The sequence below is a fragment of the Neovison vison genome, chromosome 11, assembly GCF_020171115.1.
Source record: "Neovison vison isolate M4711 chromosome 11, ASM_NN_V1, whole genome shotgun sequence".
Taxonomy (NCBI): Eukaryota; Metazoa; Chordata; class Mammalia; order Carnivora; family Mustelidae; genus Neogale; species Neogale vison.
The window spans coordinates 122,524,808-122,540,523 of record NC_058101.1 but is presented as its reverse complement, the minus strand read 5'-3'; the positions used below and the strand labels follow the sequence as shown (position 1 = coordinate 122,540,523).

At 42.2% G+C, this 15,716-nt stretch overlaps 1 protein-coding gene across 1 annotated transcript in view; it reads left to right on the top strand.

Annotated features, from left to right (window-relative positions):
- The first annotated feature begins 10,387 nt into the window (after positions 1 to 10,387).
- CDS1 (CDP-diacylglycerol synthase 1) overlaps positions 10,388 to 15,716 on the top strand; it is a 66,032-nt gene continuing 60,703 nt past the window's right edge. Inside the window, exon 1 of the mRNA XM_044224617.1 lies at positions 10,388 to 10,806. Within this exon, the coding sequence (XP_044080552.1) occupies positions 10,690 to 10,806 (117 nt within the window). The 5' untranslated portion in view covers positions 10,388 to 10,689. The remainder of the gene's footprint in view (positions 10,807 to 15,716) is intronic.

Sequence of the window (15,716 nt, the reverse complement as noted above, 5' to 3'; positions counted from 1 at the left end):
AGCTTGCCTGGGTGAAGGGATGCCTGGATTTCCCAATAATGGGAAAACCTTATTTCTAGGTGTGTCTGTAAGGGTGTTCTCAGAACAGATCAGTATTTGAATCTACAGAGTAAAAACAACACTTGTCAATGGATAGGCATCATCTAATCCTTTGAGGGCTGACAGAACAAAAAGGTGGCAGAAGGTGAATTCATGCTCTTGCTTGAACTAGGATATCCATCTGTTCATGCTCTTGGATGTTGGTACCCTGGGTTCCTGGGCCTTCAGACTGGGGTGGGGATTTACACCTTTGGTCCCCTGGCTCTTGGGTTTTTGGACTTAGATCGAAACTTACACCATTGGCTTCCCTGATTCTCAGGTTTGGGGTTTGAACTGGAAATATACCACCTGGCAATCTTGGGCCTCTGGCTTTCAGACAGCAGATACTGGGGTCTTTGGATTCCATAATTCCATGAGCCAATAATTAATAATATATCTCTTTCTAGATACATATATCCTACTGGTTTTATTTATCTACTATTGAAAGGTTTCTTTCCACAATCATATTTTCTGAGAACTCTTTTTTATTCTTTTTCCCCCTTTTTACAAAAGCTGTGATATAATGCTTTCTGAGAAATATATATATTTCTATATATTTCAGATATATTTGGTCTTCTTCCATATTTCAAAAGTCATAAAGGCGACATGGATGTCTTGTTACTAATGAAGGTGGTTTTGGATTCCTGTGAAGGATTGGGACTAGTTGCCAGGAGGACCAACCATGGGATTAGAAGTTTGGACCTTTCAGCTTCGCCCGCCCTGACCTGCAGGGAGGGGAGAGGAGCTGGAGGTAGAATTAGCCGGTGGCCAATGACTTAGTCAATCTTGACTGTGTCATGAAGCCTCCATAAAAACCTAAAAGGCCTGGGTTCAGGGAGCTTCTCAGATGGTGAACAGATAGAGTTGCAGGGAGAGTGGCATTCCTGAAGAGGGCATGGAAGTGCTGAACCCTTCTACCGTACCATACCTTGTGTATCTCTTCATCTGGCTCTTGATCAGTCCACTTGACGGTATCCTTTAGTAAACCAACAAACAGTAAGTGTTTCCCTGAGTTCTGTTAACCATTCTAGCAAATTGAAAGAACCAAAAGAGGTGGTCCTGGAAACCTCTGATTTATAGCTGATTGGTTACCTTGAAGTACAAGGTACCAACGTGGACTTGCAGCTGGCAGCTGAAATCCAAGGAGGAGATCGCTGGAACCCCCAGGCTGTAGCAGGCTGGTCGGAAGCACCGGTAACAGCCTAGGGCTCGTGACTGGTGTCTAAAGTGGGGGGTTATGGGCAGTCTTGTTGGACTGAGCCCTTAACCTGAAGAAGCTGGTGCTATCTCTGGGTAGATTGTGTCAGAACTGGGTTGAATTCTCTGACATCCTGTCTGCTTGGTGCTGGGCAGGGGAGGGGGGATCCCCTGACATCAGAATTGGGTCCAGGAACCCAAAGAGTTTGTGTCAGTAAAATAGCACTCAGTTCTTATTTCAAATTCCTCTTCCAGTTTTTAAAGTACCTTTGCCAGGAGGTAATTGTTACTGCATGAATATCTATATCTTTATTTTGTAGCATGCTTTCTTTAAATGTCTCATGTCTTTTTCCCCCTTCATATTAAAGATCCAGCTGGAAATATCAGGCTTGATACTGCCTGTGAGAGGAGCTGGTCAACAAACGGAATTTGTTTGCTTTGAGAACTGGATGAGATGCAGGCAGTGGAGAGATTTTTCCCCCTTGGACCACTCCATTATCTTTAGAAAAAAATTCTTCAATATTTGCCAAGCATTCTGTGCACAAGGATGAGGTGGAGATGTAATGGGATAAAGTTAATTCTTTAATACGCTGGTTTCCGAGGCCCATTTTCAGTCTCATTCCCCATCCTGATAGCTGGCATTTTATTAAATAATATGCTCCAAGGCCCACTAAATTAAAAAGAATGTTACAGAATAGTATATAGCACACAAATATGTATATAACATATAACGTATATACTTCTGTGTCTATGTGTGTTTATCTGCAAGGAAGTCCAGCAAACAGTTAAACAGTGGATATTTCTAGAAAAAGTGGTATATTTTTAAGAAGGAAAGAAGACTATATGTTACTATATACTCTAGATGATATCAATTGTTTAATTTTTTAACTTTGAATATATTCATGCATCATTTGTAAATGGATGTGTGTGTACATACCTAATAAAAAACAAATCCACATATTCAGAGGGCACGTGTTGTAATGGGCACTGGGTGTTATACACAAATAATCATTCATGGAACATTAACATCAAAAACTAATGATGTACTGTATGGTGACTAACATAACATAATAATAAAAAAAAAGAATTTCAGCTGGTTCTTATCTCTGAATCCCAAAAAGTGCCTAGCACAGTATATTGACATTGTAGGAACACAATAAATATTTGTCGCATAAACAGATGAATATCTATGGAATGAAAACAGATATGCATTACTATTGCTGCTAAAGTATAATCTCCAAAAATCATGAATCATGAATCTCATAAAAATGGGAAATGGACGCATGTCAAAGATTTCAATGTATTTATTAATGAGGGAGCCAGAAAGATTAAAATCAAATGGGATTTTGACTTAAAATGACTTATACCCCGTATCAGATAAAATTCACTTCCACTATCATGAGCAAGAGCTACATCCATGATTATTAGTTTTCCACAAATCAACTTTCATCCCTACAGAGTTATAAAATAGCTTAAGTCATTAACCCAATTGCCTCCCAAAATCATATGTTGACAGTCTATGCTCCAATGTGATGGTCTTAGGAGGTGAGGCCTTTGGGAGGTGATGAGGATTAGATGAGGCTGTGGGGGATAGAGTCCTCACGAATGGGACTGATAACTTTTAAGACTCATTAGACAGTTTGTGTCTTCTCTCTGCTCTCTGCCAAGTGAGGATCTGAGAAGTCAGCAGTCTGCAACCTGAGAGGGGGCCCGTAAAAGAACTCGACCAAGTTGACACCCTGATCTTAGACATCTAACCTCTCGAACTGTGAGGAATAAATTCTGTTCTCTGTGAGCCACCCAGTCTGTGGTATTTTTGTTACAGCAGCCTGAGATGACTAAGACAACACATGTGCATCTCTCTGTGGTATCAGATAACCCCCAGTAAACCTGCTAGGCAATGCCAACATCCACTGCAAGGACAGCTAAGAATCTCTTTTGCTCCTTCCAAACACTGTCAATTTTTCCCGACATCGTCATGTTAAAATCATCTATTGTCTTGATGTTTTGAAACACTTATGAATCTCTTTTCTAACCTATGTCAATGATTCCATAATTCTGAATAATTTCCTTAATCCATATATATGGAGATTGACACTATTCATGCATTCTCTTGACAAGATTGCCAAATGACAAGGTTGTCTAAATTTGGACTGCAAGTAAGGCAATCAAGTTTTGCCTTATGAAATGCAAGTTTTGCCTAATGAAATTTCAGTGTCCTTGTACATAATTTTTTTATTGCACTACTTATCTCCTCAAAAATGCTGGAAGTAATTTGGCAAAACCCAGTTGAAGTCATTATGGCACTTGTTCTCTAAACAAGACTGTATAGTATTTATAGTCTGAATGATATGTTGCCAAGGCCAGGTTTGTTGACAAAAATAAAAAACCACACTGCAGTATTAGGTCTTTCTTAAGTGTCTTACGTTAACAACCTCTTCTGGCCCACACAGATATGCTCATCAATCTCCTATTCTAAGCTCTTCCCAACTGTCAAGAGGCTACAATCCCTTTCTGTTCTCATACATTTAAACACAAGAAAAAAATGCATGAAATGCTCATTGATCAAGGCATCACTTGTTGTTAAGGAGATGGATGAGATTAATTTAGTCTTTGCAATAAACTGGGATATTAATATTAATTTGGGAACAAATAAAATCTTTTAAAATACAATAAAAATATTTTTAGTAGAACAAATATAGACAATAGATATTACCAGAGATACATCTAACTTTAAAAGTCTTTTTCCAGGGGAGCCTCGGTGGCTCAGTGAGGTAAGTGTCTGCCTTTGGCTCAGGTCATGATTTCAGGGTCCTGGGATTGGGCCCCCACAATGGGCCTCAGGCTCAGTGGGGAGTCCACTTCTCCCTCTTCTGTTCCTCCCTACTGCTCATGCTCTTTCTCTCTCAAATAAATAAATAAAAATCTTAGGGGGACAAAAGGTCTTTTTTCATGTGCAGGACTCAAACAGATTCACTTATGAAATAACTTTTTTTTTTAAAGATTTTATTTATTTATTTGACAGACAGAGATCACAAGGAGGCAGAGAGACAGGCAGAGAGAGAGGAGGAAGCAGGCTCCCCGCTGAGCAGAGAGCCCGATACGGGGCTCGATCCCAGCACCCCGGGATCATGACCCGAGCTGAAGGCAGAGGCTTTAACCCACTGAGCCACCCAGGCACCCCATGAAATAACTTTTTAAACATGTTTGCTGATGATATTTTCCAAACCAAAAATTAGGTCACAAAAAAATTAGTTTAGCAAAAGATATTTTGGGTTTTAGTTTGTTTGTTTGTTTTGCTATAAGATATAAATGTGAAAACGTTTTTCAAGTTTTTGAAACCCTAATAATATTATAGTTATATATTGAACAAATACCCTTTACTGAAAAGAAAAAAGATGCATATAATTAGGACCATTTGGAAAATTCCAGATATGTGATCTTCCTAACCAACGATAGCCAAACTATATTTCATTGACACAATTAAACCATTATTTTTATTTATTTATCTATTTATATTTTATTTTTAAATTAACATACAATGTATTATTTGCCCCAGGGGTACAGGTCTGTGAATCATCAGGCTTAGACATTTCACAGCACTTACCATAGCCCATACCCTCCCCAATGTCCATAACCCAACCACCCTCCTTCTAACTCCCTCCCCTGCAGCAAGCCTCAGTTTTTTATGAGATTAAGAGTCTCTTATGTAAACCATCATTTTTTAAATGCACCATTATTTCATGTGCTGCTAAGACAAATAAAATGGCCAATTCAAATATGACACAATGTTTTCTTACCACATCAACTGTAAGACACAGTTGTAGACTAGAAGACAAGATTTGTATGATTTCAGAGGGGTTGAAATGTAAATAAAAAGGGAGTCTTAGAAGAAAATATGACATTTGTTAGGTCTTCCAACAGATACGAGCTATAGCTTTAATTTCTCCAATCAGTAAGGATTTTTTAACAAAGAGATCTTAAGGCTATTATTGCATCTTTTCAAATTATTTTTTCCTTTTTTCTACTGAAGTATAATTAACATACAGTATTATATTTGCTTTAGGTGTACAACATAATGACTCAATAATTCTATACATTACTCAGTGCTCAGCACAATAAGTGTAGTTACCATCTGTCACCAGACAACATTATTATAATCTTATTGACAGTATTCCCTATGCTGTACTTTTCATCTCCATATCTTACTTATTTTACAACAGGAAGTTTTTTTTTTAAAAGATTTTTATTTATTTGACAGAGATCACAAGTAGGCAGAGAGGCAAGCAGAGAGAGAGAGGAGGAAGCAGGCTCCCTGCTGAGCAGAGAGCCTGATGCAGGACTCGATCCCAGGATCCTGAGCTGAGGACATAGGCTTTAACCCACTGAGCCACCCAGGCGCCCTAGTAGGAAGTACCTCCTAATCCCCTTCACCTATTTCACCCCTCCCCCCACCCACCTTCCCTCTGGCAACCACCAGTTTGTTTTCAGTATTTAAGAGTCTGTTTTCTTGTCTGTCTCTTGGTTTCTTTGTTCATTATTATTGCATCTTACAAGGAAATGATCCCCACTGTTAAAATATATTTTTAAAAAAGTATAAGTAAATAGAGTTTGTGAAGTAAAACCTAAGTGAAAAAGAGCCAGTTGTGGCAAATATGGCCTCTAGCGGCTGCCACCCCCACAGAGATGGTGCAAGCTATGGTGGCCTGTGTCAGTGGGTCCAACACTGGGGACCCCAGTTGGCTGGTCTGGGGTATGGCTTAGACTCTAATCCTGGCTGCTGCTTAGCATCTTTTGTTTCTACCAGTTTTCTGTGTGGGTTCTTTAGCTTTCCCAACAGTTCTGTGAGCTTCCTATTCTTTCAGTAAATTCCTCGTCTGCCTACAACAGCCAGACTCGCAATGAAGAACCTTGACTGATATTTCTGGATATCTCAATTCCAGTTAACCATTGGGACTGCTGATTTCATTAATCCTACTACCACTGAAGGATAAAGCAAAAATTAATCAATGTGATAAGCTGATGATTTCTTTGTACATATTTGCAAAGTGGCTCTACTCCATTTTATAATTTTTACCCACCTCACCAAAGCAATGCCAGCATATCCTGTCTGCTTAAAGTATTCTGGGGGAGTTGAAGCTTCAGTAAGTTTAGAAGTTGAACACTGTTCTTGAGAAATGTAGCTTTTTAAGAATATAAATAGTGATCACAGATAACATTCATATAGTGCTTCAATGATGAGAACATGCAGTTCTAAGTATTTCACATATATTAACCAATGTCATCTTGTAAGTATTCTAGGAGAAAAATATTATAACCTTTATTTTCATTTTATACACCTAGGACACTGAGGCACAAGGGGATTAAGAGACTTAACTGATGACACAGACCAGTAGGGGGCAGAGCTGGGATTTGAACTCAGGTTGGCTCTAAGAGTCTTGTGCTTGCTTAGCTGTTGAAATAAGATGCCTTCTCTTAGAAGTTATTTGTTTTTGCTACTACCTATTTGCAGTACAGGGTGGACCTGGTAGAATTTGAAGTACAGAAACTTATCTTTCAATCCCAAACCTGGGCAGTTTACATACTGAACCTCAGGTGTTTTTTTCCTTGTAAAGTGGGAATAATAGTAATTGTCCTGCCTACCTCATTGGTTGTTGAATAGAACAAATAATGTATGTAAAATGCTCTGTGAAGTATTGCATGAAGAGTTATTACTTAGACTTTGAATAGTCATGTCAGTTAGCATATGGCTACATGTTCCACACAGTGAACTGGGTGAAAGCTAGAAGATGGCAGACCAGAATCCATGGCTGTCCATATACAAAACCTGTGCTTCTAACTACACCTCTGTACTCACTCCTCTGGTGCTCAGTCACTGTAATATTTGGTGGTATACCATTGATTTCCTGTGTCATTTCATTAAAAGTAAGAATGTAAACATAAATTGCCCTTCAAGAATTTCCCACAGAAATTCTCTGGTAGGCCTGTGTCAGAAATTCCTACCTCCAACTTACAACTGACAGAGGGCAACAGAGAAAGACAGGTCAGGTGAGGAAAGCTATAACATGGATGTCCAAGCAATCGGAAATGATGCTTGGTTGAGGAAGATTTATTCTTCCCCTGGCAAGCTGGGGACATTCCTGTCAGGAACTTTGGAGGCTCCGATGTGGAAAGGAGCTCAAATTCCCACAACAGAAGAGAATGTTTATAAGTCTGGGAACATTCTGAGGATTCTCAGGGAAGACAGTGGTAACAGGTCTCTCCATTTCATCCATTTACCACTCCAGGAAAGGTCTGTCCATCTTTGAGTAAAATCAAACTAAAATAAAAACCATATAAATAATAATGTTAGTATTCTCCCTCTTTCATCTCTGCAAATCCCTTGTGAAGGGTTATAAATCATTCCAATATCACTAAAGTAGAAAATCTATAAACCAACCAAGAAGTATTGGCAAAGTGTCTCCTTTGTGATTAGTCCAGCATGTGTTAGGGGTACATGATGCCCTTTACTAGATGAAACTCTCATAAAACTAACAGGTGAGGAGTTAGAAACCATTACATGCCAGATTTGTGTCACCAAACACAAGCTCCTCAAATGAAGAAAAATGAAAGATAACACAAAAAGGCACACCTGAAACGAATGTAGCATTGCGTGTCAAAAAAAAAAAAGACACCAAGAAAATCTGAGAACATAGAGCTCAGGAAGGCCATTTGTGGTTGACTATGTCATAATATATCTTCAGTAAAATGTGCAAGTCATTACTGGGCCCCCCTTTTAATACATATTAAAATCAATCAATCTTTCTCTTTTCATATAAAGTGATAAAAGACAAGTGAGTACCTATCTAAGTCTAAAAAAAATCTTTTCATTACAAAACCACAAATACCATATGTCTTTCCCTGGTTATGCTATACCTTTCCCACTCATTCATTTCTTCATTCACTTCTTCAACAAATGTTGAACTATATCGGGATGGGGGCCAGTACTGTGGCAATGGCTTGGCCTGAAGATGAATAAACTATGGTTCTTGCTGTCTGGACTCAGTGCCATCACTAGACGAGTGGCAATAACTATAACGAAGAAGACAAAGAAGTGACTATCCCAGCTGAAATCCAGAAAGTAGGCCGAGTTTAAGGAAGGGTGAGGTAACATAGTAAACCAGTCTATTTTGGGAGTCTCTGAACTGGTCCCACTTTTCCTAGGTCAGGGAGTACTATCTCTCCTTTCATGCACTTTTGTCCTCTGTGGTTTCATCCTGCTACTTTTCTCACTCTCTTTTCCTCCTGCAGCAAAAGGAGAAGAAAGTCAAAGGAGATTTCAGGTTGACTAGGAAAAGGGGAAGAAAGAAACCGTTCAGGTATCTTGCTATGCTATGTATCCATTCCTTGAGGCATGGGGGAAAGGACTGGGTTCTGAAAAAGTGAGACTTTAGTTGCAGAATCATGTATGAGCTGGAAGGAACCACAGAGGCCATCCTCCCTAGTATCCATTGAATACTAGTATCCTAGTATTCTCAATTAGTCATTGAGGCTTAATGACTAATTCAAGCCAATGACTATCAGGACACTAGAACTCAGGCTTCTGAACGTTCATGAAGGCTATAATGGACAAGTGGAGCACTTTTAATGCCCCTGTTTGCTGAGTTGGGTGAAGGAGCTTGAGATAGAAACTTCACTACTGCCTTCAGCAGCCTCTTCAACCTTATGTACTTGACAAGCAGGAAGTCCTTCATGTCTGGTCCTCCAGAGAAATGGAGGACAATTGCTAACTAGTCAGCCCATAGTGTTCTGTTCCTTAAAGAAAACCACGCCATGACCATCACTCAAAGGACTGGCCCAATTTGGTGAAACAAAATGATGTCTCTGTGCGTTGGCTTTTTAATGCATCCTATTGTAACTCTTTAGTTTTGTTTGTTATTAAATTTTCAGAACAGTGTGTTGGTAATGATCTTACTTATTTTCAATGTGTTAGTAATGACCTTGAGGAATTTGATTTATTGATTTCTCCTAAGGGCATCTTCCTGAACGTTGTTCCGTTTGTGCGATGGCCTGTTTCCCTCCACTTCCCCCCACCCCCGATCTGTCAGTCTATCAACATTGACCAGGTGGTGGATACATATCAAGAAAACTAATCACCTTCTAACAGGATTTGCAATGGAATTAATGCGGATCTTGTGCTCTCCCTGTTCCAACTTTAGCAGCCCAAGGTCCACGACTGATTAGAGATTAGCTGGTTGGTAACTGCACCCCGCGGCATTTTAGGGTCTGGGTTCTCTCTTTGGACCCTAGGCAGTGAATTTTGTGAGATCCAGTACTCGAGTTTCTAGGAGACAGAGCTTGGGTTTGTGACTGAAACTGACCAACCCATCCGAGGACACTCAGTGGGGTAAATGCATCTCTCCAAATCTATTTTCAAGGTCATGACACTGGGCTAGAACGCGGCGAAGTCAACGAGTCCAGCCTGCCAGACAAGTTTCTGCTTCTGGACGCCTCTGAAGCTCCGGCACGCCGCGGTGGACCAAGCTGATGCGGCCGTAGAGTCATGTGAAGGGGGGGGTAGCGCATACTGCTGTCAATATTTATCAGGCGTCTTCCCGCAGTTCTTCCAGCCTTCTGGCTCCTCCGGGACGAGGCCACAGCTCTCAACTTCACCGCTAAGCTCGGCGCTCGGCCCACCTCCCCGCTCCTCCCCTTTTCTCCAGCCCGCGCAGCTCCCACCTTTTCTCAAGGCCCCCACCTGTGTGCGTGCAGGGACGGGGGTGGAGCCGTGAGGGGGGTCGTGACGTCACCCCTCCGCGGGGGAGGCGGGGCTGTGGGAACCGCAGTGCAGCGCAGAGGGGCGGGCCGGGGCGGGGCCTGCGGCGCGTGACCTGGCTGCGGGAGGCAGGAGCCTAGAGAAAGGTGTAGGGGGGCCGGGACCAGCGGACTCCGGAGTCCGCAGGCGGGGCGGGGAGTGCCTGGGCAGAGGCGGCGGGCGCCCGGTGAAGCGTTAAAGCAGGTCACGCTTCCTCCTTCCCTCCCCGCCCCTTCTCCTCCTCCCACCTGGGCCTCTGCGTGGAGACGCGCACCTGGCAACCGGCGGCCCTGCCCCGCCGCGTCCCCGCCTTCTCCGCTCGGGCGGGGTGCCCCGAGCCTGCCCCGCACCCCGAGCCGACCCCGGCGCTGGCGCTCGCCCCTCCGCCGCCGCCGCGCTCGCTGGAGGCGGCCTCGAGCGCTCGCTCGTTGATGCCGTTTTGGGGGTGACCCGGCGCGACGGCGGCGCCTCCATGGTGGGGGCGTGTTAGTGGCCGCGACTCTGCCGGACGTCGAGTGCGCGGTTGCCAGGGAGGCAGAGTAGCCAGCCAGTGCGACCCCGCGCGCAGCTCGGGTTTCGGGGCGCTGGAGGAGGCCGCCACGGCCGCGCGGGAGCGGGAGATGTTGGAGCTGAGGCACCGGGGAGGCTGTCCCGGCCCCGGGGGAGCGGTGGCGCCGCCACCCCGCGAGGGAGAGGCGGCCGGCGGCGATCACGAAACCGAGAGTACCAGTGACAAAGTAAGTGAAGCCGCGAGAGGCGCACACCTGCGCCCCGGCTAGGTGCTGGTTTGGGCCGGGACACTTGGGAGCAAGGGTGGGGCCCAAGGAATGTCTGCTGAGGCTGCAGACTGCCCGCTGCGCCTTCCTCCGGCCTGGCATTATTTCCTCCTTAAGTCGGGTTGCGAACCCGGGCACCAGAGATAGTGCGTTTCCCGGGATGACCACGACCGCTGCCCAGCATAGCTGGATGATTCAACTTGATTACAATTTAGTTTCTTCCCATTCCGGTTCCCCTTCCCGGCATCCGAGACGGACAGGAGAATCAGAAAGGAACCTGCCACCGTAGGAGCTGCCACCTAACACCTCCGCAGAGGAGCAAAGTTAGGAAGGATTAAAGTTAAGACATGCACCTTCATTTCTTCACCAACATGTCATTGGATCCTGACGCTGGAAGCTTGGCTTGTTGGGCTTGATCCCCCATCGGCACGTTTTCGTTTTCTCTGCCCTTTCAGCCCTATGATAGATTTGGCGGGGGTGGGGCGGGGAGCGCTGTTTAGAGTATCATACACGTGACACAGTTGTAATCCTACAGCTTCCTTTGAGTTCAAGACTGCATTTTTTCTGTCTGTATTGGATTTCATTTGACCTGGCTTGGTAATTCATGAGAACTTCTATATCCCATTCTATTTAAAGGCAGAGAAAGAGGCAGACTTCAGATTATTCCATAATACAGTGGTCAAAATTGGGATTTTGGGAAAACAAAGCACTTTTATGAACTTTTAAACTAGATGGTTTATGAAATTGGGCCAGAGAATAGATTGTTTCATAAAATCTGTTTATACAATTCCATTATATTTTGGAAGCTCAAAGCTCTTAATTTAGTTCCTAGAAGCCTTGTTTTTTAGAAGCAAGTCTTGCAGTTTGAGTTACAGAAGTGAAGTGGATTATCCAAGGTCAAGTCTATGGCCTTTTGGTGAAGTAGGTGTTTCCTGATACCTTTCTTCTGGTTTGTACTGTTGTTGAAACTCACTGGCAGTTCTGATTTGGGGAGGGTTCCACCTGCAACTTGATGTTGATGAACTTGATGTAACCCAAGTTTCAAAGCCCTGGTAGGAACCTCACAGGATATCATGAAATAATAAATTTACAGTGACTTTAGGAATGAAACTTTAGAATCAGTGGAATGACAGATCCTTTTATTTTCTACCCTTGAAAGCAGGAGGAATAAAATGAGAATCTGTGATAGAACATATGTGTCAAGGAATTACACAAAGTATAACAGTTTCCAGTTACTGAAGGTTGGTGTTACAAAGCTAGAAACAGTAGGCTGAGAATAGTCTTTGTGAAAACTGCCTTGGAAACTAGACCAAAAATAGAATTAATTAGGTTGGGATTTGTTTTGTTTTAGCACTGATATAGTTTAGAATCAAGGAAATATCAGCTTCCCCATGTTGACTTTCTTAACCAGCAGAAGCTAACAAGCTTTTAATAAGAGAAAACATGTTCAGGAAGTCATGCATAAAGTAACTTTTGAATGAATTTACTTAACACCCTAATGTATTTAAAATGGGAACTACTGTGGTTTGATTTAACTCATTAGAACTGTTGTTTCTAGCTATCTGTGGCCGGGTTACCTCACTGCATATTTATTTATTTATAAATACTGCACTGTTTGTTTTCATTAATATGTACCCAGCTGGATTTTGTTTTCTGAGAGTAGATGTTGCTATATGTAACCCAGTCTGTTAAGATTCCTTAGACAATGATGAGCACTTTCAAACTAACATATTGCTGCACACAAGAAAGTTTATCACAAGGAACTCTTGACTGGGCAGGCTCTGAGACATTGAACTCTATCCCCTATCTGTCCTTTCTTATCAGGGTGTATATTTGAATGCACCTGTATTTCCAGGTCAAGGGCTGTTTTAAAATCAGTTTGCAAACCAGAAGCTGGTTAATATTTGGTCCATTTAAACTATTTAAGTCCCTTCTCTGTTCAAGTAGAAATAAAGGCAGAACTCTTGGGGAATTAATGAAGTGGAGGAGGTATATTACATTCTGCTGCTATAGTACAGTCCTGTGTCACTTTGTGGTCTTTTTATAATAGTGTTGTTAATGTGACATTTTCATTCTTCAGACCTGGAGACATGCTGGGAGAAGGCTCTGTGCTCTGGAGATTAGCCAGTGAAAAAGTCAGTCTTACCTGCTGGGGAATGTTTCTAGTTGTTAAATGCTGGAGTAATACTAGACAAGACTAGTCCCTCAAGGAACCTCCCAGGAGACATATGAGTTAGATTTATTAGAAGTCTGAACAAGGCTCACTGTTAGCATAGAGGGCATATTTGGACTCTACATTGGAGACAACAGCAAAGCTTTAAAGAGGAGGTGAGGGTGGAGCTTGGAATGAAAAGATGCCTGGGGACTCATCAGGTGTGCAAGAGTTGGGGCAGGATATTCTAGGCAAAGGACATGAGGAACAGTTTCTTGAGTCAGCACTCTAGGCACAGGGAACTGAAATTAGCTTGATAATACTGGAGCATAAACTGTGTATGTTTGGGAGATGAGGTTGGGAGATTGGAAGTCTTGTGAAGGAGGTTAGGCTTTATTTTACGGACCCTGGCTAGCTGCTGGAGTGTTTTTGCAGAGGCATTAGCCTATCACTCTAGCAGCAGTCAGGAGAAAGTGTTGGAAGCGGGAGATACCTGCTGCAAAGAAACCAGATAGGAGTGTATCCCAACTTGTATAGAAGGAAATGATGAGGGCTTGTGCTGGATCTGGTAGGGACAGGGAAATAAGGATTGAGAGAGAATGTGTAATTTAGATAATGGTTTTGGGACCTAGACTAGGGTGATCAGAGTAAGAGTAAAACAGGAAGAGCCTGCTGGCAGGCATACTTTGATCCATAACTTAAGAGGTTTTAAGGGAAGAAGCAAAAATTTTGGGTGGTTTTGCAGGTTGATAGTGAGCGTGAGTGAATTGGGCTGGGCAGGGTTTGTCATTCTCTAAAATGAGAGAGGTGATTCAAGGTGGTGTTGGGAATTGAGATGAAAGATCGGGTCTGGAAATGTCAACTTTTGATTAGAACAGAGAAGGGAGAAAACTCAAGACTGAACCTTGAGAGGTGCCCATGTAGAAAGCAGAGTTGTAGATGTAGGGAAGGAACCAAGATAACAAGATCCTGCCAACTAGAGGAAAAGGGAATGCTTAGAGGATATCATCAATAGTATTTAGGAATAAAGGTGAGGCATAGAACACTGAGTGGGGAAAGATCGTAGTAGAAGCCAGGTTTTAGGTTGAAGAATGTGAGAGGTGAAGGTCATTACTGTCAGGAAGTGGCAGTGAAGGGGAGTGAGTTCACGATAGCAGCTAGAGAGGATGTTGAACTGAAAACTTACTTTTGCAAGGAAGAGAAGGTAGGTATTTGAGTGAAAGAAGACAAGTGAGAGTGAAGATGCTGAAGGGGATGGGAAGACCTGGGAAAAAGGGAATAGACTTGGTGTGGAGAGTACAGAAGATGCGGGTATCCAAGGAAAGAAAAGGAAAGGAAAGAAGGAAACGAAGTTGGATATAGAAACATTTTGAAGAGCAAAACCACAGAGCGTCAAGGGATCTTAGAAATAATTTAGTTCAACCCAATCTTTATATACATATTTATATATTAAATATTAAATGTATTAAATAAAAATATATAATACATTTATATATTAAATAGTAAATGTATAATACATTTACTATTTAATATATATGTATATATATATTTGAAAAGAATAAACTTGGTCAAGTGTGTGGTTGTTATTGCCCAGAATGACCTAGAGCAAGCAACAGAGCTGTAACTAGAAGTCATCTCTGACTGGGACCTGTTTGGAGTATTATTTTAGGTAGTGTGATATGAAGGGACCAAGAGGCAACTAATAGAATTACCATGCAGTGAAGATTCAGTTCAACTAAAATAACATGAATTTGTTATGTTGCCAATTAGCATAGTTCTTAACTCAGTAGCAGTATTGGTCATAGTAGTTGATGCTTGTAGAGTGATTTAAAGTTCGCAGAGTACTTTTACATTATCAAGGAGGAAGACTTTCCTCTGCCCTTCAAAGTCTTCCTAGTTGGACTAAGAATGAAATTGACATAAGACAGATTAACAGGACAAAATAAACTTTACTTTTATATGTACAGGAAATCGAGATAGACATGGAAGTTCTTTTTTTTTTTTCAGATTGTATTTATTTATTTGACAGACAGAGATCACAAGTAGGCAGAGAGGCAGGCAGAGAGAGAGGAGGAAGCAGGCTCCCTGCTGAGCAGAGAGCCCTATGAGGGGCTTGATCCCAGTACCCTGGGATCATGACCTGAGCCAAAGGCAGAGACTTTAACCCACTGAGCCACCCAGGCACCTCCTAGACATGAAAATTCTAAAGATGAGCAACATGAGTTATATGGTACAGAAGGAGAAAAGGGTATATATAGTATATAAGGAGGGGGGTAGGGATCTGGGATTTGGAGGGCAATTTTACAGAAAGATGAAAAAGAGTAAAAGTTCAATAAACAAAATGTTTGCTGGGCCACTGGGAAATAATGGGACATGGAGGACTTTGCTCAAACAGGCGTAGCTAGATTCCTTCCTATCAGACTTAGTTCATAGTATAATATAGTTATCTGTGGTGATAGCTCTCTACCTGGAGTACGTCCTTGATCTAAATTCTATTCAGGCAACTTGGTGGGGTGTAGATAAAGAGGTTTTTTCCATTCTGCTGGGTTTTGATTGCTTTTAATTCAAAATAATCTTTGTGTCAAAGTAGCTCATCTTGGGGCTGTCTGCTCTTGGTAACATCTTACTTGACTTGTTCCTCACAGCAGCTATGAGTGTTAGGAGTAGCCACCATTTAATAGCTAAGAAGGGCACCAGGTGTGATTTCATCCTGGAAATG